This window comes from Mixophyes fleayi, chromosome 11, assembly GCF_038048845.1.
Source record: "Mixophyes fleayi isolate aMixFle1 chromosome 11, aMixFle1.hap1, whole genome shotgun sequence".
Taxonomy (NCBI): domain Eukaryota; kingdom Metazoa; phylum Chordata; class Amphibia; order Anura; family Limnodynastidae; genus Mixophyes; species Mixophyes fleayi.
In genome coordinates, this window is record NC_134412.1 from 85,451,615 (window position 1) to 85,476,365 (window position 24,751).

Consider the following 24,751-nt stretch of genomic DNA (forward strand, 5'->3'; position numbering starts at 1 on the left):
TTCTGCATTATTTTGAAAGCCAAGGGCAGCTCACACAAGGCAGGTCTGACGGCTCGGTATCTTTGGCCCCAGCATAGGGCCACCAATGATTTTGCGGAGAACATTTTAGCATACTTGCCAACTCTCCCTGAATGTCAGGGAGACTCCCTGAAATAGGGGTGATCTCCCTCACTCCCTGAAGAATCTGGCATTCTCCCTGAGGCTGAGCCAGTACAAGACGTGGTTGGCTTCACCATCTGTGGCATGATGACACAGTTCAGGAATTGTGTCCTATGTCCATGTAGTGATGCCTATGGGGGTGGCCATTTTCATGGAGACCAAGATTTAATCAAAAGACTGACAGGTAAGACAACATGACTTCAGTGTTGGAGACAGAAATGTAAAAGACACTTCAGTCTCTAGAGATTCATTAGCTGCTTTTCTTTAACGCATAGTTGCCTACTCTCCCGGAATGTCCGGGAGACTCCCAAATTTCTGGGAGACCTCCTGGGCTCCCGGGAGAGCAGGGCAACTTCCCGGTTCTCGCCCCCATAATAGATAAGTGGCGGGGGTTAATGACGCAAATATCGCATCATCTTAGCCCCGCCTCCTGCTGTAATAGGCCAAAATTGTGACAATCATTTAGGGGGCGGGGCCTAAACCTCATGTTTTGATGTTTTCATTACCTCAGTTTATTTTCTCTTGTTAATAAAGGAGCCACCTCCTACCGCTTACTGCGCCTAATGTTTAATCTGGTTAATCCTCCTGTGTAGCAAATACCAGTGTTATTCTTCTGAGAGCCCCACTATTACCTTAACACCTCCCAAATTGGAACAAAATAAGCCCCACCCCTGGTCTGCCCAAACCAGCCCAGAACCCTAACCACACCCTATTTTGCTTGCAATCACACATGCTTTCCAAATGAACCCCTCCCCTTTTAGGGTCCATGAATTAGGACAGCCTCACCAAAGACATGACTTAGATATATAGCTGCTGGTAACGTCACGAGAGTGGGTAGGAACACATTGCCGGATTACAGCACCCAATTGCACCGTAGCCATGCAATGAGGCACCGCCACCCCCTTAAAACCCTGATTCAACACCTTAGCAAGTTCTCCAAGGTAACATGCCTAGAGAGCAGTATTAATAGACCAGCGGAGGACAAACATTAAGAGCTACAACAGGGTACAATTGTGACGTCACAGGCTCCTAGTGACTGGATAAGCTGCATGCTCACAAAAATTGCCCAAAAATGTCTGTCAGTGGTGACCAATGTACTTTAACACACCCTACAGTAACAATTTCAGCAGTTACATTATATTCCTTTATTTCTATTCCAAATCACAGAAGGACTCCATGTCCTGTTGTGTTTTCCAAAAGAGAGATGAAGCACTTGAACGGTCAAGTTTGTCAAACACTAGTGAAATGTGTATATAAGAAAAAGAAGAATAGCTGTAAGTCTAAGTTCAAGGACTAGAGAGCCGACGGCCAGACGGCATTGTGAGGGGCTCGTACAACAGTCCCTGTCATTGTAGAGCTGCTCAGACATGTTGTCATTGACACTATAGAAAACTAACACTCACACAATGTACTCACAGGGGGGGTTGTAATAAAAATGCTTTGTATAAAATGGAATTGTCCTTTTTGTATCCATCACCATTTAAAATGTTGAGCACTAACTATAATTGGCTACAAATATAAAAACACATTCATCATCATGATCACATTAGGATCACAATCCCGCTTCATGTGGCGTCTTGAAACACAGATCAAACATTGGCGCCACATATAAAACTCATAAACCGCGGAAGGGACCAGTGATGAGACGATGACGGTTACATAGCCACAGAGGCATATTGTTAACTACACGGATTATCTTTTTTTACCACGGCATAATCCCATTTTCATGAGCACAAATAAACAGAGGATAAATATCTTAAAGTAAAATTAGAATTTTTTATCCAACAGTAAGTAACTTACCAAGATGTCAGAGCTCTCTCTCCTAAACGGTGTCTGGTCAGGCCTCTCATTGGGGGAGGGGAAGATATACGCTGACGCAGCTCCGGTAGTCCTCATGATGGGTAAACTTAAAGACCGGAAATCCTTCACTGCCTGCTCCACTTTCAGCTCATCCCCTGGTTTAGCTGCAATTAGAGAAACAAATCATTAATTAGCAATGTGTACAAAACATTAAGATGACAGGATGCCGATGACAAAAGGGATTTTCCTCCAAGTTTCCCGACCTATAAAATTCAGGCTTTCTAGGACATCAAAAGACATCCAGATAGGTCGGATCACTACGCTGTGACTGTAAGAAAGATTTAGTTTGTCTACCTTGTATGTCCCTGTTTTTAGTATGTCCCATTTTCCACATTGTCCTATACTGCAGAGCACTATGGCACCCCACAAATCAATGATAATAATTACTTATTTATTATTAGGGGACATATTTTGCTACAGAAATGCAGGTGTGCACGCCCCCCCCCCCCATTAGCATGTATTCATCAACAAGACAGGGTGGAGCATGTGCTATAGACACTAAAAGCACTGACTGGCACCACAGTCAGTCATTCCCTGTCTGTGCTCGAGACTCCCCGAGTTCCTCTTCCTGCTTCCGTTCTATAGGCGGATACGTCGAGCGGGAGGAGCCTACTCCCATCACTACAGAAACGGATACGGAGTCCTGGCCTCTGTGTGCAGACAACCAGCAACTACAGACCTCCTCTGTAACTTAATACAGGCTGTGTGTAATAAATGTATATTATATTAATTTGGGTGTATCTGCGTTATGTGCCGTCTCCTATGCATTTTATAATGTGTGTTATAAGTCATATAGGGTGAGTTATTAATTACACAGACTGCTGTAGGCATAAATGTGTTGCCTTTAATATTCTAAAGTGCACTAGAGAGAGGGCCTTGATCGTAAGAGCAAGCAATCTATCAGTTGTTACCTACGGCTACTGTGCTGAATCAACCTGCAAACAGGCAATATTATTATTATTATTATTATTATCATCATTTATTTGTACGGTGCCACAGATTCCGTAGCGCCTGACATAGTAGTACAATTATGTCATACATGAAAACAGTAGACACACAAGTACATGGGAACAGAGCTGAATATTTAATGCATGGATGCAAATAACAGAACAAATCATGTAACACACAGAAACAAGGATGTCAGACTGGATGCACACAAGACATTGGGTACAGAGGACCCTCCTCGTGAGAGCTTACATTCTAGAGGGAGGGGAACAGTGAGAAACAATAGGAACTAACGGAACATTAAGTTTAGCAGTCCAGGTGGGAAGCAGAAGAGCGGCGGGAGGGTGGGTTGAAGCAGCGATAGAGTAGGTTGAAGTAGCTGAGGATATTGGGCTGGGAGAATGGGGAAGAGGGCAACAAGGGATGAGAGGACGATGATGTGGTGTGGATAGACTTGGAAATCGGTTAGCATAGTGTGGGTAGAACAACATGTTAATACAGATGAACAGATGATAATTTAAAGGAGAGACAAGGTTTGCAAGTGGTTCATTAAATCAGAAGTGATCTCATCACCAATGCTAGCAGAGGTGGAAGGTAACAGGACTCACTGGAGTGTTGGATTCTGTCCTCCTGTAGTAGTGAAGCCAGGTAGACTGTTCTCCTCTTTATAACTGCTTTATGCTACATTAATCCTAATACACTTGTAACTAACACGCTTTGAACCATGCACACTAGCCCAGCAGCCAACACTGGCTTGCTGCCACTATGCACTAATTATATATAGTTAACAAACACATGTGATCAGTGACTTCAATTAGCCCCCAGTAAACTCCCACAACAAAGGCTAGCAATAAAAGTCTTAAACAAACAGTGAAATAACAGCCCACCATGTATTAAAGAAAAAGCACTTTCTGAAATTCAATTCTAACACTGGTGTAAGCAGGGGATTGATAATTACCATGTATTAAAAAAAAACAAAAAAAACACACTTTCTGAAATGCAATGTAACCGTTCCCTGTAGCAGTTATATTCATTACAGAGTAATGGCATTGGTATAGATTGCTATTAATACTGCAGTAATCCCCCCCCCCCCCCGCCTCGTGCCAAGTACTCAAACATACAGCTGAAAAAAAGCTAATAAATTAATCAATAATTAAGATAATAGGAAGTTATAAAGTACACTACAGCAGATCACTTTTATTTAATCTAACACTAGTACCTGATGCAATTAAGGGACAAGAAGGGACATGTTTAGATATAGGCAATAGCGTAGAAATGTGTAACACCTGGGTCCCAGACTTTGTTTTTGGGGTACTGTTATTGTCAGATATGCAACACATTCTATTAGGGACCACCTATGGTGCTGTCTTAGAGTAACGACATACCGATAACTTGGCGGGAGATTCAATTAGAAGCATAGCGTCACAGTGGTTAGCACTTCTGCCTCACAGCACTGGGGTCATGAGTTCAATTCCCGACCATGGCCTTATATGTGAGGAGTTTGTATGTTCTCCTCGTGCTTGCGTGGGTTTCCTCCGGGTGCTCCGGTTTCCTCCCACACTCCAAAAACATACTAGTAGGTTAATTGGCTGTTAACAAATTGACCCTAGTCTGTGTCTGTGTGTCTCTGTGTGTGGGTTAGGGAATTTAGACTGTAAGCTCCAATGGGGCAGGGACTGATGTGAGCGAGTTCTCTGTACAGCGCTGCGGAATTAGTGGTGCTATATAAATAAATAAATGATGATGATGATGATGATGATGATGATGATGGCGTCTCCGGAACGTCCACAAAGCCACATTGTGCCAATGTTACGTCAGGAATCTTCACTCATTTTTCCTCCCCATAGACAGTGAAGTAGGATCAGGGAGGGTGGCGTACTCTGCCGGGAGGACCAGTGAGTCTCCCAGATATTATGGGAGAGTAGACAAGTATGCCCAGTTGTGTATATGATTAGCACTCCTGAACTAGTAAGGACATTGCTGTATCCATTCCCATCTGAGGACATCTGGAAAACATGCACTGTTCTATAATAGGAAGATGTAAACTATAGCTGAAACTGTGCATTCTACAGTGATTCACTACACAGAAACAATATGAAAAAGGTCAGGACAACCTCTGAGCTTAATATAAACCTTCTATTCTAACTACTCATCATTATCGTTCATGCGGCTCCCTCTACTGGCTGAAATGAATCACAGCAATAAAAAACAAAACAAAACAAAAAAGACATGTACATACAATACTGCTGCACACAGATCAAACTATCATTGTTGCAGAGAAGTCAATGCTGCAAGTTTAAATTTTGTTTGTCAACCATAAGGGCTAGGTCACATCAATGTCAACTTTAAATATTTACTGTAGTTTCAAAACTGCATCTAGGAAACGTTAGCCCCTCCCCCTAGCCGGAAAATTAATTTCAGTTAACTATCTTTAAATGGCAGTGGGGGAGGAAGTGTGAGCAGGGGAACCAATCACAAGTCACTATCTCTTAATTGCAGCTTGTGATTGGTCCTTCCGTTAACCGCCCCGGGTTTTTTGATGCCGCTGTGAAAGGAACAGAGGAGTTACTGGTAAAGACGGCTGCAAAGCGCAAACCCCCGGGGCTCTGACTAGGGGGAGGGATCGCGTTATAAAAAAATGTTTCACAGGTATTAATGCAGCTTTAAAACCTATACAGCACACTTTAATGCTAATACTTCAACGTTGCCTACTCTCCCGAAATGACCGGGAGACTCACGAATTTCTGGAACTTCCAGGAGAGCAGGGCAACCTCCCGTATTCCGTCCAGTTTGGCAAGTTAAATTGAAGGGGGCGGGGCTTAGTGATGCAATTCACGCATCATGGTGGCCCCGCCTCCTGTTATAGGTCAGTACGTAATACTTCGAACAGTATAAGCGAATGAACCCGTACACGGAGACCCTGACAAGCGTTCGGTACAATATAATGGAGCTCTATGGGAGCGCTTATGCCACAGGGGAGATTTGAGACCTATTAAGGAACGCACTTCTATCGCTCTCTTAAAACAAGGACAAAATACATGGTTTAGGGCGGGGATTCAATTAGCCGCGAGAGTGTCTCCGGAACGTCCGTGAGACTTTGCAACGGAGATTTGACAGAAATCTATGCTCATTTTTCCCTCGCACCTCTGGAAGGTGAGTGGAGCTTTCTACCCTAATTGCCAACAATGTGCGTGGCTCAATGTCCGTGTGACACATCAACGGCAATTTAATTTCCCCCGTAGTCTGCGCTTTGAGCTGGTGCTTTTCAATACCCGTGTTCACGAGTGTTAAGGCAGCCGAAAAAATGAATAAATAATTGGAGTATTAAAATACAAGATGACTAGGTAGGAAAATAGACACGTATGCTAGTCTGGGAGTACTACGGCTAAGGTATTACCCACCCTACGTGAGTACGGCCTCGTGCGGATTTTTACAGGAAGCGTTTTCAAGGCAATAGGAAACCCTCAATGCACCACAGCAAAGCTTCAAAGTAAGGCAGCCTGGGAGCAAGCTCAGCAACATTAACAATGAACCTGGCTCCTTCCACACTATAAATTACTACTCCCCTCACATAGAAAAGAACAATACATATTTTAAAAAATTCACCCTCAATTTCCTTTTTCCTGTCAGCTGCCCCGAAAACATGGCAAGACCCAACAAGTCTTGTGTAAAGAACACAAAAATAACAAAAGCAGTAAATGTTTAATATTATATATAAACGTTTTTTTATTCGACCACAGAAAAATGGTTAGGAATTGTATTCTTGTAAGTAAAGGGTTAAGGGGGATCCGTAAATTCAGTTTTTGGGGCTATTCCTGGTTTTTAAAATATGAACAGCTCAGCAAAGTGCATGATTACGTATCCATCAGCTGGTTGCTGAAACGAGTTCAGTGGACCTTAGGTACTTAGTAAACTGTTAATCATCCGAATTGTTTGCTGAATTTGCATTATCTACACACATGGAAGGGCTGCGAAGCTTTTAAACCCAAGTCTAAAATCTTTAAATATTTACAAGTATCTCTTGTAGAAGAAAAATAAAGTGCTTGTGTCACTTTGACTGCCAAAATATTATGCATTCAAAAGAAAATTTCAGCAATGCAAACTTCAGTAAGGCAAATGCTACATGCATATATATATATATATATATATATATATATATATATATATATATATATATATATATATATATATATTTTAACTTAAACAAGTTTTTGGAACGACAAAGAACAGAGGGTTTAATCATATCCTAAAGCCTTGAAAAATTGACAACCTGAAACCTTGAAGAGAAGTTTTTAGGTGAGCTACAGATCTCTTTACCTTGTACAGTCAGTAGTTTGGTGACCTCTCGGAGCTCTGGGAGCAGACTGGCGGCTTTCGGAGGCTGGGATAGACTACAATACAGTCACATCCTGTCAGCCTTTTCCTGAAGGTGCATCCTTCAATTGGGTTTTCCCCTGAGTTTTATTTTGACAAAATCTTAACAAATGGCTTAACTGAGAGAAACACTCTTTTCCGATAATTCATTTGGAAGATGATGAAATAAAAGCAAACATAACCTAGGGGGGGTTGGTGTAGAAGGGACTTGTACACCGCACTGCCAGGTGAGCTGTGAGGTAAGTTCCAAAAACATTACGAGAAGTGGAGAAGTTTCATTTCTCCAGGCAAAAGCTGCACTTGAAGTTCAAATATCTTCTGGCATGAGAGAGAGGATGACTTATGTTTAAATGTATGAGCAACTGTGCAAACATGGCCAGTAATGCAGGCAGTCCGAGCCAACACAACCGAGACACGAACATAACGTCATTAATTTCAATTTGCATGAGGTGAGGTAGGCTCATGTCACAATAACAAAGTTCATACAATGAGTGTATAGGTATATGTGAGATATCTCTCTCTCTCTCTCTCTCTCTATATATATATATATATCTCTATATCTCTATATCTATCTCTCTCTCTCTCTATATCTATATCTATATATATCCCCCTCCCCCCTATATCCCTCCCTCTCTTATCTCTCCCCCCCCTCTATCCCTCTCCCCTCCCCCCCTCTATCCCTCTCTTATCTCTCCCCCCCTCTATCCCTCTCCCCTCCCCCCCTCTATCCCTCTTTCTCCCCCCACCCCACCTCTCCCCCCCCCTCTATCCCTCTCTCTCTCTCCCCCCCCCTCTCCATCCCTCTCCCCCCCCCCTCTCCCCTCCATCCCTCTCCCCCCACCCCATCTCTCCTGGACAAGGGAATAAAATATACTTAATCTATTAAAAAAATGTATACTTCTTATTTAGAATCGCGACAAAATAAGCCCCACCGCCATGTCACCCAAACTCCGCCCAGAAATGAGCAATGTTTAAAACCCCACCCACTTTTTGTTAACACTCACCCCCGTTTGCGGAGAAGTCGCGATCCTATATCTGGAATCAGCGATCAATGGTAGCCTCAGGTTCCAATAAACTTAGGGTCACTTCCAGTTATTGACCAACTGTTCCCTGTAAATAGCGTTTAAAGCAAATGTACAGCTCTGTAATCACTAAAGTGACCGCTATCTACAGTTTCCCTCAGTGTAGTGAAGCCAGTAGACCCCTTTCTCCAAGCTCCGATATATGCAGAATACACCGTGTCTATCAAAGCCTGACATGTCATCTGCTGCTAGACCTAGCTTACACTGAATCTACCAGTCATGACAATAGGAGAGACCTGGGCTTCCTGATGAAAGTAAAATAAAATATGACTAACAAATAGATCATTTATATTTTAACATCAAATAAAAGATAACAAGAATTACTGGAAAGGGTTGGGTTGTTTTGTCAGTGTTGCTTATTTTTTTTCCAGTATAATGCAATCACATGTTACTGATGGCACTAGGCTACCAAACGAGAAAAGAGCTATTCAATATAGTGCTTGAGTTACTGTCACTGCAGTGCTATATTCCACCACCGTTTGGTTCAACGAGAACCAGCAAACCCATCTAGGAGACAGCTGTCAGGGCATGCTGGAACTTGTAGTTCCACCATAGCTGAAGGGGGGGGGGGAATGGCAGAAACAGTTGGAGATATCAGCTATTAGCCGCTCTGGCTGCTATTGCTAAAATTTGCACACAAAACTGTCCATGTCCAACGTTCCTCCTCAGCAAACCCCACTGTTTGAGCGTTCTGACGAGCAGGCGCTTCCTCTGAAATGGGGACACCCAGGACACAAGTAATAGAATTTTGGGTACAATAAAAAAGCGAGCGCTAGCTTTGCGTCCATGAAAAGTTCCAGGATTCTAAACGCTGGGAGATATGTGAACGTGGGCGGCATTCAGTGATCTTAGGAGAAAGGGAGAGCGACTCTACTCGTCGGGTACTCGACACCCTTTCTACCCGGTTGGAGTTACCACATCACCTCCCCACAACCCCTTTTCATGCAAGCCCCAACACCTTCCCATCACAGGTGCACAAGGCCCCAATTCCCCACCTTGAACAGTTAGGAGGTGTGTGTTAAGCTGTATTTTGTCCTCCGTTTTGAAAGCCACTTTCAGGACACAAGTCCCAACAATTTAGAACAGATCAGGACAACTCTGGTCCCGCCTCAAGTCTGTCCAATCCAAACCCTCATCCACCCCATCATAGAGAAGCCTTGCCGTCTTTTTAGCCCGCTAAAATTGAGACTGCTGGAGGTCATGTTCCAGGAATAGCGACAGTGGTTCGCTGACAACATCACGCGTCACACAGCAATCCCAAGCGTTTAAAAAAAAAAAAAAAAAAAATTCCTAATGATTCTGGTTTGTCTAACATATATATCACTTACAACTTTATATAGCGGGAGACTTACCTTTAACTTTCAAAAAGTGACCTCCAAATCTATATGCTTCAAAGTTCAGAGACAGAGGTGTATTCGACTGGTCCAGGAATATATCCACTTTATTCAGTTCTATCCCTTTTCTCTCAAAAGCCGGAATCAATACTTCTCTGAAACAAAGAAACTAACAACCATTAATAATGGTGTAATCATGTGCTACAATTGTTTGTAAATCAGTGTTTGGAGCAGTCAACTCTGGATTGTAGTAAAACTCGTTAGGGATGCATTATAAAAGATACAAAACTTTAATCAGTTATCAAGCAAAGTATCTTTTTAAAACGGATTCCCTGATATTTGCTGCCCCCTTATAGTAATAAAAACGACAGAATAATAGTAATTAGTTAACAAAAAAATAACCTATCTAGTTTTATGTGATAAAAAGGACCTGAAATGCAACTATCTTTGTAACAGATTCACCTTTCTAAATCCTAATACAAACTATCTCTTTGACCTTTCCCTGGCATTCCTGATTTAAAGGTCAGCTCTGTGGCTCAATAAAGAGGCGTACTGTAAACTAGCCGCGTCCGACGTTAATGAGCCAATCTCTATAATAATAAAGCGCAAACCCAAGTGTGAGGATCTTTAATCTACAAAATGACCTTTTTGTTCTCAACGTTCTTTGAACGCGACACATCAAACTACAAGCGTACGGCTGTCATTTCTCCTCCGCAGATCAAATAGGGGAGGAATTTTCTGTTTAAAGTTGAAGAAATAGCTTAGATTCTTATTTCAGGAACGTTAGGGGCTAGTTCATGTGATGACAGAGGTCTAATACTGGTATCAGGACACCATTAAGTTATGCAATCCATTAAATATTTACATTTGTATCACCAGCTAAAGTGATTTTGCAGAACGTACAGAACGGCAAATGATATATTTTACTTATCAGTAAAGATAAATTAATGTCCCAAGTTTAATTTGAATTTCCACCTTCTGACAACTTTGTTTCCACATGCTCCCTTTTCAACTTTTACCAAATACACCAGTGTTTTCATCAAAGCCTTTACATCATCTACGCAGTTGTTTTTATGTTTAGTAAACAACTTATTTCTTGCTCTGTGTATTATATGCAACCCTATCCAAGAGGCAAGTTTTCGTGTCCTTGAATAATGAAAAGAACCAGGTCTGTCTAGATCAGGCCTGGCCAACTGCGGCTCTCCAGGGGTTTGTGAAACTACAAGTTCCAAGATGCCCTGCCAGCTATCGGCTGGCTATCTACTGGCAAAGCATGCTGGGGATTGTAGTTTCACAACACCTGGAGAGCCATAGGTTGGTCAGGTCTGGTCTAGATGATAAAAAGATGATGATGAAAACATGGACAAGAGATTATCATGTTCTTTTTGCCAGTAGCGAGTTCTTCTCCCTATATATTACCTCAGGTTGTGTGAGAATAATGAATATTGTGGATTAAATAAATATTTTTTTCCCACAAGAAAAACTAACTATAAAACACAGCTATTGTTGCCTATTGACTGCCCCAGTTGGCAGCGGGTCAGCCATACTATGTGCTGAATGAATATTCATGGGAATGCAGCCTATCAGTTTGGTAGGAACCAGTGACATCACTAAGACCTCTGCAATGTCACATGACTCTAGTGAACGAATAGGCTGCAACCTTATAAAATGAAAAGATTTACACAGTTGGACAATAAAGCATCTGTATGATCCAGATAAAGAATAAAACAAGAAATCTTTGCTTTAAAAACACAAATCGCTACTCTATATATTGTCGAGCAAACATATCCAATTCCAGAGAGATAAAAGGTTTTACCCCAGAGATTTCTTCTTCATTGCCGGTACGATCTCGGTCTCTATATCCACATTTAAATCGAACTTTAACGTGAAACATTCTTTACTTGGGTCCTGCAGAGACAGAATATGAGATCGATGAGCTTACTGTATGTATACTGTGCACAACCAGCCCTGGTTGTCTGTATATGTTGCCATCAACATTCAAAAGTAATTCTGTAAAGAAAAACTGATTAATCCTTTGTTTTGTTAACATAAATAGGAGCTGCATTCAGATCCCTTTTGTATGAGAACCTGAAATGCAGCCATACTTTCCAGTGGAACAGTGCCTCGATGGCAACATTATTTATTTATATTGACATCATACCTGCTTGGTTTTATCAGTCAATCAAACTCACTTTTCGGTGTGGCGGGCACAGCATTTACATACCTGAAGGTCCTTTATGACCTCTTGTAGTACAGTATTTTCTTCACATTTTTTCTTTGTCTGAGCTGTCCTATCAACTACATCATCATTTATTTAGCACCACTGATTCCGCAGCGCTATACAGAGAACTCATTCACAACAGTCCCTGCGCCATTGGAGCTTACAGTCTAAATTCCCTAATTTACACACACAGACAGAGAGGGAGAGACTAGGATCAAATTTGATAGCAGCCAATTAACCTACTAGTATGTTTTTGGAGTGTGGGAGGAAACCGGAGCACCCAGAGGAAACCCACGCAAACACGGGGAGAACATACAAACTCCACACATATAAGGCCATGGTCGGGAATTGAACTCATGACCCCAGCGCTGTGAGGTAGAAGTGCTAACCACTGAGCCACCGTGCTGCCCATAACTACACATGACTCACAGTCTCTAGTGTACCAACTTGCAGGGGCAGATTACCAATTTCTATCTTTATTTTCGAAAAATCCTCTACGCCCTTGCACCACGTTAGGGTGTGCTGAGCGGAAGCCACAGAGAGGTCGGTGGATAGAATTGTCGAATACTTAGAAGAGAAAGAAAGAAAAAATGTGCAGATCGGGGAAATACTGACACACGTCGCAATACGTATTTACTCAATGTTTTTGTATTTTTTCCCTGGTCTAACCTCAATTTATGACTTTCAGTCATCATCCGCATGAGGAGACAATGTGACTGTCTTTATTACGCGTCACCTTTGTGTGTTTGAACGCTTTTATTGCTTACGTTGAAACGTGCGTTTTCCCATAAAAGTACAACTAGTAGGTGAAAAAGGAGTCTTATTGAAAGTACAGAATGACTCCCAATTACTGACCCAGAAATCCCTGCGGTTCTCTGCAAAAACGGATACATTTGCTCTAAAGCAGATAAGCGACTTAACAAAACAGCATTTACACGGCACTGCGATGGGACCTCAGTTGTCTGTAACATAGGGGGAGGAACTGCTGAATCCCAATGTACTTTTAAACAAAGCTGTAATAGAAAAAGTCAGAGTAAGACAAAACAAAGCACTTTACGGTCATGCTTTCTATATTAGAGAAACAAAGGAAAACTCTGTTAATTTTAGACGTACATTTTAATGTCATAGGGCGGCGGGAGGTAAAGTTTTATTTTTTTTTCATTTATTTAAATAATAACATTATGCCCATAGCCCTCTCCCCACCACCTATTCTTTCTCTAGTTATTTTGGTCATAGAGCAATTAAATGCTTTAAAATATCAAATGTTTGTGACAATGGGAGAGAGAATGTTTCGTGTCTGAACAATGCAATTCCTTCAGACTACTATATATACTTCTGTCTGACACGAGACCATTAAATCATGTTGTGTTGAAATGCGTTCACTGGACAATGTAAACTAAGTGAACCCTATAACTGTAAGAGTCATTAAGGAAAGTAAGGCAAAAAAAGGAATTAAATGTTCTCCGGGCCAAACCATGCTAATATGCAAGGGGTGCGTATTATTTTATTATTTTCACATAAGTTAAATACTGGCTGTTTCTTCATCCAGCACACAAATACTTGATAGCTTTATATTTATACTTAAATTTAAAGTTGATCCAGGACATGCCCTACCCCAGCTATAAATCTGTCCTCACATTTTAAATTTACCCCCCCCCCCCTCCAATGCAACATGGTTTTGCCCAGGTTCAAAGTTACTCCTTTTTTATGCTTTACTCTCCTTAATGACTCAGGCCCTAAGAGAGCTATAGCTGCCATGTTTGTTTTGTCAAGGTAAAAATTTACCTTCACTATATTCTAACCCTCAGGGGCATATTCAATTAGCCGCAATGTACGGATGAACATCGCAGCTGCGCATTTTCTATGATAACACGGTACCGCAACATCATCATCATTTATATAGCGCCACTAATTCCGCAGCGCTGTACAGAGAACTCACTCACATCAGTCCCTGCCCCATTGGGGCTTTCAGTCTAAATTCCCTAACACACACACAGACACACACACAGACAGACTAGGGTCAATTTATTAGCAGCCAATTAACCTACTAGTATGTTTTTGAAGTGTGGGAGGAAACCGGAGCACCCGGAGGAAACCCACGCAAACACGGGGAGAACATACAAACTCCACACAGATAAGGCCATGGTCGGGAATTGAACTCATGACCCCAGTGCTGTGAGGCAGAAGTGCTAACCACTTAGCCACCGTGCTGCCCAACATTGCAGATATCCCTTCGCAACCCTATGGGGGGGGGGGGGGGGTGAAGGAAAATCTGCGATGTTGCGGTAACGCAGGGTACCTTCGCTCCCATTCCGGATCGCACTCCACGCTTAATTGAATATGCCCCTCAGAATAAAATTACCTGTAACCTAACTAAACAATTCTCACCACTTTCCTGCTTCTCTTCTCAAGTTGCTGACCGGTATCGATTACCAAGCTACCGGCAAGATTCTGGTCATGGGCAAGACCCACAAGTACTGTGTCTACCCTCGCATCCAAATATTTCAACCCTTTCAATCTGCCAGCGCGAACAGAAATTGCTTTGCCTCTCAAATTACAAGGTATAGGTACATGGAACTTGAGAAGTTAAAGTTTTGTGGTGAAGGATAGGGTGGGGGGGGGGGGGGTTCTGTATATATATTTGCTAGTTAGGTTATAGGTATTTTACTAAAGATTAGAAATAGTGGCATTCGCCTTCCACTAAATCAATTCATACATATCGGTGACATTCAAAATATAAAAAGAGAATGACAAATAGTTTGCTTTTAAACAAAATATGCTTTATGCTTTACTTTGTAGGACCTTGATTAGGTAGTGTCACGCAGGGACTTTAAACAATTCTTTTTTCTCTTTGCGGAGAGAACTAGTTTCTGTTGCCCAACTCCAGGACGATTTTCCTTATACTAGTGTTGGCTAACCTGTGACACTCCAGGTGTTGTAAAAACTACAAGTCCCAGCATGCTTTGCCAATATATAGCAGCTTATTGCTGGGAAGGTATGCTGGGGCTTGCAGTTTCACAACACCTAAAGTAGCCAACACTGCTTCTCCGAATGGTGGGATATGAGTGGACACTCACAGGGGAGGATGAAGCTGGATATTAGTCAAAAGTTATCTTGTTACGAACTGGGACTTAAGCTGCAAATATTAAAAGCAAAGATAAATAGTAGACAGAAATCACTTTAATACATATTTATCTCTATGCCAGATTAACACCATGCGAATGACCTGCTCACTTAATTTATCTGCTCTTAAAAGAATGCTGAACTTCAAGACCTTACACTTCTACCATGCAGAACCTCAGATCTCCACTAATATGACATATCCCCTTACTTATGAAATAATTTGCTAAGAAATAAATTTGTTCTAGAATGGCATAGGTACCTGCACGACATTACATTCTGGAATATCAGCATTCACAAAGATTCAGTAGATTGTCAGAGCTGCAGATCCCCAAGTATTGTCGATGGGAAACTCAGAACACATTAGGCCACGCCCCAAGTCACCCCTTGATCTGCCCCTATGGAGAACGGTCCAGTAAAAATCAGGACAGTCGGGAGGTATGCACGAAATGTTAGCAAACTGCAGAAAAAAAAATGGACAGCAGCGAGTCTGATGCCTTTCTGTAGGAAATAGCTGATAATAGAGGACAATAGCTTTCGCTCAACTGCACAGTAAATGTAAATATAATGTTAAATATCTGATGTTCTACCTAAGAAAGGGAACTTTTAGATGCACAGGGTCTGGAGCCATTAAGGAACGTATCTGCCAAGGGGAAAAAAAACCCATTCCATTTATAATCATAAATGACTATATGATGGACAGGTAACATTAATTGCTTAATATTTTTTTTTTTTCTGTGTGTTCTTTTGAGATTTTATATTCCACACAGATGCTCTACGTGTCCAGCAGTGTCTGGTCTAGTACAGCAGAGTATACCTACACCCGTAGTCATCACCAGGCATAGCTTTAGATCCGTTCCTTGGGAGTACGCGGAGCCGATTCACGCGCGGTTCAAAACAAACGTCCGATGCGCTCAGTATGCTGCCTCAATGGCTCAGGCTGTCAGTGTTAAAGACAAAGGACTACTGGGAATGTGACTATAGGGGAATCCCACATCAAGAGAATTACACAATATAAACATGATGAATGTTGTCTGGGAAAGGGTATTTAAGTGAAAATGAAAGATGACTGTGCAGAGCCACAATAACACAGCTTACTATATGCAATTAGGTATAAAAATATAATTTCATGGAAAACTACTTCAAACGCGACGAGTTGTGGTATGTTGCAGTCTTCAAATGTATTTTCTAATACAATTCACACATGGAAACAACAAGCAAAGACTAGGGCCAATTAACCTACCAGTATGTTTTTGGAGTGTGGGAGGAAACCAGAGCACCCGGAGGAAACCCACACAAACACAGGGAGAACATACAAACTCCACACAGATAAGGCCATGGACGGGAATTGAACTGAAGACCTCAGTGCTGTAAGGCAGAAGTGCTAACCACTGAGCCACCGTGCATATATACACAAATTTATTATGCCGTATTATATACAAGCACTCATAGTCCTAGCAATGTGGAAAACAGAGCATACCCTCTTTCTAATCAGTGTTTTTACATTTTGGGACATAATTCACAATCATCTAGTCTTTACCAAGTCCTAAAATATGATGCATTTAATCTCATGTAACAAACAGATTTTACTTTGTCATTATTTATTCATTAAACATGCATAAGTCATGTGCGAGACGATAAGAACACCCCAGGATTCAGTAGAACCACCTTAGAAGCAATAACGTGAAGTAATCCTTTTCTGTAGTTTATCAGTCTCATATATCGAAGTTGAGAAATTTTGTCCCACTCCTCCTTACAGCTTAGGTCTTAGCATCTCAATGGGGTTGAGGTCCAGAATTGAATATTCCAAACCCTTGAATCCTTTCTTTTTCAGCCAGTTATAGATTTTCCTGTGTGCTTGGGGTCCTTGTCCTGTTGCATGAACCGATTTCGAATGCAACTTTAAAAACCTAAAGCAGTGTTGCAATGAGTTTCTTTTTCCTGTATAAACCTATTTGAAAGAGAGTGTACTTTCTTTTTTACATGACTGTATAATATATACATAGGGACGTCTCCATAAATAAACAAACTCCCTTTAATATCTTACAAGTATTAAGGCCCTTAGTGCAACAAGACCATTTGCTTATGAAAAGAAAAAAAACAATGTTGCAGAAACCGTTCCCTGGATGTGAGATGGATTGCTGCTTTCTCTGACCCTACGTTGTTGATACTTAGTTACTTGATAGTCATGGCAACGTCTGTTCAGTGTTTCCGATTCTGCTTCCCTTCCCTAGCGTAGCTCCCGTCTTCCTTTTCCCTATACCCTTCCTTTCTTATTTGCACTTGGCAGTTTGCCTGTCAGTACACAGGAGGTCTCTTAGATGGTGGTTTGAGTTTAATACTTTTAATAAAAATATTATTTAATAAAAATATTAAGTCCCTGGAAATCTTGCCTGGATGTCTCCTATTTTTTTTACATTAATCTTATCTTTTACACACATGCAATCATCACACTATTGTGTAATTCACTGGCGTTTATAACGTAAAGCAGCAATCCCATGACAAAATGAGTTGTTTTTTTTTTTTTAAACCTAAATCACTGACAGGCTGTAAGAAAAATCCTGATATTTACCATTTCTGCTTGGATTGCTTTTTCAGGCTGCGTTAACTACCATGGCAACCAAAGTCACATGGCGTGTAGTGTAGTGAGCAGAGAGGCTTTGGAACTTCCCTCTGAGCTCTATCTGCACTGTGGCATCCTCCTGCCCTCCCTCCCTGCCATAACATGACACGCTGAGAGCTATGTGAGTCCGTGTCTGTGCCAAGCAGCCATATTTTGTAACGTCAAGATAGAGTTTGAAAGGAGACAATGATTTGTAGAAAATCCACTAAGAAAAATGACTACCAGTTGCATGCATAAAATGTACTTAATTTGTTAAAGAAAAACAAACTTCCATGTGGAATTGCTGTTAGAATATTTATTATTTAGTAAGCATACCATGATGGTGATAGTAGTATATGACCTATACTTGCCAACTCTCCCGGACATTCCGGGAGACTCCAGAAATCCGGGGACTTCTCCCGGATTCCAGGGAGAGCAGGCAAGTATCCTGCATACTGGAATTTATTAGCCATAATGACGCGATTCGCTGTGAATCGCACAATTTTGCTAACGCCCCCGTGTCAAAATGAAGTTTTTTTTCGCTGGGCCAAAATGACGCAATTGGCCGCACCCCTCCCGCCCTCCAACCATGCCCCCTCTGGCGGGATCTTCTAGAATTAACTATGCAAAGGTTGGCAAGTATGATATGACCATGCCACACATAACATGCTTAGATTCACCTTCTAGCACCAAAATGTCCCTAGAAATGTTATACATGTTGGGCATTGCTCTTGCAATTTTAGATCGACAGAGGGACTCACGCTACTTACAGTTAGGTAGAAGCAGTGAGCATCCACACTATTAAGAACAGTCCAACGCTGGGCTGAATTACTACCAAATCTGTTATAACTTATAGCAACCAATCAAACATCTGCTTTCATGTCTAACTTTTACTGAGCTGGTCAAAGCTTATTGCTGATTGGTTGCAATGAATGACTGCACATTTTGACTTTGTTTGTAAATACACCCTATCAGGTGCATAACGAATATTCATACACTTGTCACATCTATCATCAAGGTGGTAGCGCGCTGTAGGTAAAAGTTAATTAGGGACCTAACAGTCCCTTACATTTCATCTATTATTCTCCTCTGCCCCTAGACCTATTCTTGTCTCCTCTCAAAGCCACCCGTTCACTACACCTCTCTCTAGTATCTCATGCCATACAGCATTCTCTGTAACCGCTCCTGGCTGCCTCGTCAATTACGTAAAAATCTGCCCATATTAAACTTTAAATCCACGTGGCGACTTTACTGCGGAAATTCTATCAGGAAAAACGGCAGCTACAAATTGCCGCTACCCATTAAATGTTATTATTGAAAACGTCACACCAGCGATTTTTCCGCCAGGGATTCCCCGGCTGTTGCTGCCGACAAATATTTAGCCGCGAGTTAAAAAAAGAGCGCATTCACTGCGGTTAAGAAGCTTATCTGCTTGGCAAACCACAAAAAAACAGCAAAAAGAGTATGACTATCAGTGGTGGAAATAATAATAATAATAATAATAATAAATAATTACTCATTAATAACCTCAGATTTTCCTCCATAGAAAGACGCAGCTGAAAAATTGCTTGTGTGACCTTACCCTAAATTGTTAGCACTGAAGCAGTACCTTTAACCAGGAATGGGGCTGTCAAAAAACAGGTCAACTTAAGGCTTCATTTATCATCACCATTTATTTATATAGCGCCACTGATTCTGCAGCGCTGTACAGAGAACTCACTCACATCCGTCCCTGCCCCATTGGAGCTTACAATCTAAATCCCCTAACACATACACACACATAGACCGAGCGAGACTTAAGGCAATTTAATAGCAGCCAATTAACCTACCAGTATGATTTTGGAGTGTGGGAGGAAACCGGAGTACCCGGAGGAAACCCACGCAAACACAGGGAGAACATACAAACTCATCACAGATAAGGCCATGGTCGGGAATTGAACTCATGACCCTAGTGCTGTGAGGCAGAAGTGCTAACCACTGAGCCACTGTACTGCCCATACAGTATGTGGATGATTGATCCATGAAATGTATCTAAAAGCCATTTTTGGGTTCAGGAAGACGTTTGGATAGTATTTTAAAAATTCATTAAAAAACAGTGAAATTTTCCTCTTCCTCCCGTCTGTGCGTGTTCTGCACAGCGTAGAAACAGTCATTAAAAAAAAACAAAAAACAAAATTCCCTCTTCTGAATAAAACTTAAAGGAATGTGTGCAATGAGCAGTCATTAAGGTTAGTTCCTGAAATCCCCCCCACCCTAATTTTATTACCTAAGAGTGTTCTCTGACATTAATAATTAGATTATAAGCTCTATGGGGCATGGAAAACATGCTGGGAAAGTACAATTATCATTTATAAAATACAGATGAAAAGGTAAAAAAAACAGCAATTTTTCAAGATCGGTGCATAAAAAGTTCAAAGGGATGTAATATAGTCAATTAACAACCAATGACAAATCATTGGCTGTGCACATAAGGAAGTAATAGTGTGAGTAATGGTACGGTAGACTGTTCCTGCCTTGTCCAGACAGGGTTTTCAGAATAAAATAAAATCTGACATCAGTTTGCTCTCCCTCCCCTGCCAGACAGACGTTGTGTAGTGATGTTTGAGGCTGGTGTGTGTTCACTGGCCGAGATTCAGATCAGGTTCACACTCAACCACACTCTCTAAAAACAGCAGACGAAAAACAGGGGAAAATATTATTTTTAGCTTACGTAGAAAAAAACTGTCAAACACCTTTACGGGTGTTCTGAAATCATTGTTACCTCACAGGAGCAATAAATAGATTTTCTTGATAAATCATCATCATCATCACCATTTATTTATATAGCGCCACTAATTCCGCAGCGCTGTACAGAGAACTCATTCACATCAGTCCCTGCCCCATTGCAGCTTACAGTCTAAATTTCCTATCACACACATAGACAGAGAGAGAGAGAGACTAGGGTCAATTTGAAAGATGCCAATTAACCTACCAGTATGTTTTTGGAGTGTGGGAGGAAACCGGAGCACCCGGAGGAAACCAACGCAAACACGGGGAGAACATACAAACTCCTCACAGATAAGGCCATGGTCGGGAATTGAACTCATGACCCCAGTGCTGTGAGGCAAAAGTGCTAACCACTGAGCCACCGTGCTGCACTAAATTAGCTGGCTCTGATATACAATGATGCTATATGTAGAGCAGGCATAGACAACCTGTGGTTCACCAAGGGTTGTAGAACTAAAAGTCACAGTATGCCCTGCCAGCCAAGGACCTTAACCTGTCATAAAAGTGGGGAGCCCGGGTGAGGGGACTAGAACGCAGATGGGAGAGATGAACAAGAGCGGGTAGTAAGAGGAACGGAGGAGGAATGAGGGTGAGGTACAGTACGTTTATTGAAGAAGGATTATGAAGAGGGGTAGAGGAAGGAAGGGGAGAGGTTAAACAGAGTAAGGGTAGGCTTTCCTGAACAGGTGGGTGGGTTTTAAGGGAGCGTTTGAAATTTTGCAGGCTAGGAAATAGCCTGATAGAACTGTTCTCCCCGTGTTTGCGTGGGTTTTCTCCGGGTGCTCCGGTTTCCTCTCACACTCCAAAAACATACTAGCAGGTTAATTGGCTGCTATCAAATTGACCCTTGTCTGTGTGTGTGTGTGTGTGTCTGTGTGTTAGGAAATTTAGACTGTAAGCCCCAATGCAGCAGGGACTGATGTGAATGAGTTCTCTGTACAGCGCTGCGGAATTAGTGGTGCTATATAAATAAATGGTGATGATGATGATAGAACGAGGGAGATGGTTTCAGAAACGTGGGGTAGCACAGGAGATATCTCGAATGCGGGAGTGAGACATGGAAACCAGATGGCTGACCGTAAAGGGTGAGAAGGATGGAGATGAGGTTGGAGATGTAAGGAGCAGTGGAATTAGAGAAAGCTTTGTACTAAAGGGTAATTTTAATGGGTGTGTATACTTGGTCAGCAAGTTGCTTAATTTAGTTGACGAAAATCTTCTGGTTCAAAGTGAAAAGAAAAATAAGTAAAATGATGCTACCTCAATAGATGATGCTCTACCTAAGTAGTAACACAGGGTACAAACGGAACTTTGACATATTTCTGCACAATTACTATTACTGTCTTTCTGAACTTGCTGTAGGAATGTTTCTCTCACTCTTCTTCCATACACTGCTTGTTTCAGATCTCACCACAGATTTTCAATAATATTCAAGTTTGGGGACTGTAACGGCTATTCCAAAACCTTAATCCTTCCTTCCCGTAAATACTTCACGGATGCTTTTGAGGTATGTGTTGGATCATTGTCTTGCTGAAATATCCAACCTCTTTTTCAGATTCACTTTCTTCCCCGACTCTGGGACTTTAGCTTTTTGGACGAGTTGATATTTAGATGAATCCATTCTTCCTTCCTGTACCGCCGGCTGGCACACAACCCCAAAGCATCATAGAACCACCAACATGACAATGGTTGGCTTCAGTCCTTTTTTTCCCCCAAAGGTCCATGTGGTTTTCTCCAAATGCATCTTTTATGGTTGTGGATAAAAACATTACATGTATGTAACTTGTTCCATAAAGTTACTGGGTTATCCAAGTGTTGTTTTGCATATTTCAGATGTTGACTCTGTGACGGAGTCTAAGCAAAGGTCCCTTTAGACAACTCTACCATGTAGGTGATTTCTGTATTTAAGTTGTTCAACAGCTACGTAGAGAAGCCAACAGTTGTTGACGACAATCTGGAGAGGTCGGAAGGCTCAGAGTATTTATGCAACTGTGGAAGTGTCTTCCACTGGCTTAATGTGTTAACTTTTCATGTAGAGATTCAGTTAAAGATACAATTTGATCAGTGGAGCCCAAATGTTGGCATACAACTGCGTGTACCGACAAGAAGTGGCAGCACCTGGCTGTGACTCTTCTCTACACGTCCCTGATCCCCTGCAGCTGTGAGGACGGTGTTATCATTGCATTATTACGACACTTACTAATGTACATTAAACAGGTGCTACCTAATCTATACACAACTCAATATCAGTTTACAGAGATATATTCATGTAAAAACTAAATCTATGTAACTTACTTCTGTACCTTCAGGCAAGTTCCAGGTGGAACTTGCAGCAATGATGAAACCACTGACCTCACATTCCAAGGTTTATGCACGTCTGTTATTTTGAAGATTTTGACAATTTATTGCTACATACCCCTCACACTACAAGAGTTCACTGCTAAGGAAATAGTGTTTGTTCTAATTAAACGTGTAACTGCTTATACCAGACACCTTGGGATATTCCATCTGAGCAACAGGCGACCCGGTGAGCCTCCACCTGCAGTCCCCGGCTGGCAGGTCCTCGTCTCATTTATTCTCTTATTTGTTATAAAGTACAGAATAAGACTGAATGGGGCAGCCGACTCCCGCCTCACGTGACCTCTTCTGCCCCACACAGAGAGGTCACGCGGGACACCAGCGGAGGAGGAGGGTGTCCAGGGCGCTCTGCCTCCTATCTGCGGCTCCAACTGTAAAAAAAATGGGGGAGGTCTGATGGGCATATGAGGGGCATGTAGGGAAGTCTGATGGGCATATGAGGGGCATGTAGGGAGGTCTGGTGGGCATATGAGGGGCATGTAGGGAGGTCTGGTGGGCATATGAGGGGCATGTAGGGAGGTCTGGTGGGCATATGAGGGGCATGTAGGGGGTCTAGTGGGCATATGAGGGGCATGTAGGGAGGTCTGGTGGGCATGAGGGGCATGTAGGGAGGTCTAGTGGGCATATGAGGGGCATGTAGGGAGGTCTGATGGGCATATGAGGGGCATGTAGGGAGGTCTGATGGGCATATGAGAGGCATGTGGAGAGGTCTGATGGGCATATGAGGGGCATTTAGGGAGGTCTGATGGGCATATGAGGGGCATGTGGCGAGGTCTGATGGGCATATGGCGAGGTCTGATGAGCATATGAGGGGCATGTAGGAAGGTCTGGTGGGCATGTAGGGAGGTCTGGTGGGCATATGAGGGGCATCTAAATCATGTTACATACATCTAAAGAACATTTCCAGAATCCGCACATATCTCACACAAGACACTGCTAAAACTTTAATTCATGCACTAATCATCTCCCGCATTGACTATTGCAATTCCCTCCTTACTGGTCTTCCCAAAAACAGACTCAAACCCCTACAATCTATTTTGCACGCTGCGGCAAGACTGATGTTCCTTGCAAATAGCTATTCCTCTGTTGAATCACTCTGTATGTCTCTACACTGGCTGCCTGTTTTGTACTGAATCCAATATAAAATACTTTTACTAACCTACAAGGCCATCAACAAAGCTGCACCAACATACATCTCCTCTCTTGTCTCAAAATATCTCCCAACTCGGCAACTCCGTTCTGCAAAAGATCTGCGTCTCTCATCCACCCTCATTACATCCTCCCATTCCCGGTTACAGGACTTTTTTCGGGCTGCACCCACTCTATGGAACTCTCTCCCTCGCACAATAAGACACTCCTCTGGTCTACAAGATTTCAAGCGTTCTCTGAAAACCTACCTATTCAGACAAGCTTATAATATTCCTCAACCACCCTCTTAACCTCACTACCTTTAGCCTGTTACACAATTTCACACAAGACAACTACCCCCTGACCAACATTGTTGTGTGACGGGATCATTTAGCTTATGAGTCACCTTACCTTTGCAGTCTGGCTGAGCCAAGATGCAAAATGTATACTTAACCTCATGTGTCAATCTCCCATTGTCCCATAGATTGTAAGCTTGCGAGCAGGGCCTTCTCACCTCTTTGTCTGTTTTACCCAGTTTGTTTATTAGTTTATTATGTTTGTCCCCAATTGTAAAGCGCTACGGAATATGTTGGCGCTATATAAATAAATGATGATGATGATGATGATGCTGATGTAGGGAGGTCTGATGGGCATATAGGGAGGTCTGATGGGCATATGAGGGGCATGTAGGGAGGTCTGATGGGCATATGAGGGGCATGTATGGAGGTCTGATGGGCATATGAGGGGCATGTGGCAAAGTCTGATGGGCATGTGGCAAGGTTTGAGCAGCTTGCAATGGGCATGT

At 42.1% G+C, this 24,751-nt stretch overlaps 1 protein-coding gene across 9 annotated transcripts in view; it reads right to left on the reverse strand.

Moving 5' to 3' along the window:
• PLEKHG5 (pleckstrin homology and RhoGEF domain containing G5) overlaps positions 1 to 24,751 on the reverse strand; it is a 244,111-nt gene that overhangs the window by 45,829 nt on the left and 173,531 nt on the right. For 6 of the 9 annotated variants that reach the window (XM_075190134.1, XM_075190132.1, XM_075190131.1 and 3 more), the window contains 3 exons: positions 11,571 to 11,662; positions 9,773 to 9,909; positions 1,960 to 2,123 (listed from right to left, as the gene is read on the reverse strand). In XM_075190134.1, coding sequence (XP_075046235.1) covers positions 1,960 to 2,123; positions 9,773 to 9,909; positions 11,571 to 11,662 — 393 coding nt within the window. Of the gene's footprint in view, positions 1 to 1,959; positions 2,124 to 7,281; positions 7,489 to 7,520; positions 7,657 to 8,342; positions 8,656 to 9,772; positions 9,910 to 11,570; positions 11,663 to 24,751 lie in introns of those variants that run through there. The other 3 variants (XM_075190139.1, XM_075190138.1, XM_075190140.1) reach the window with 3 other exon arrangements.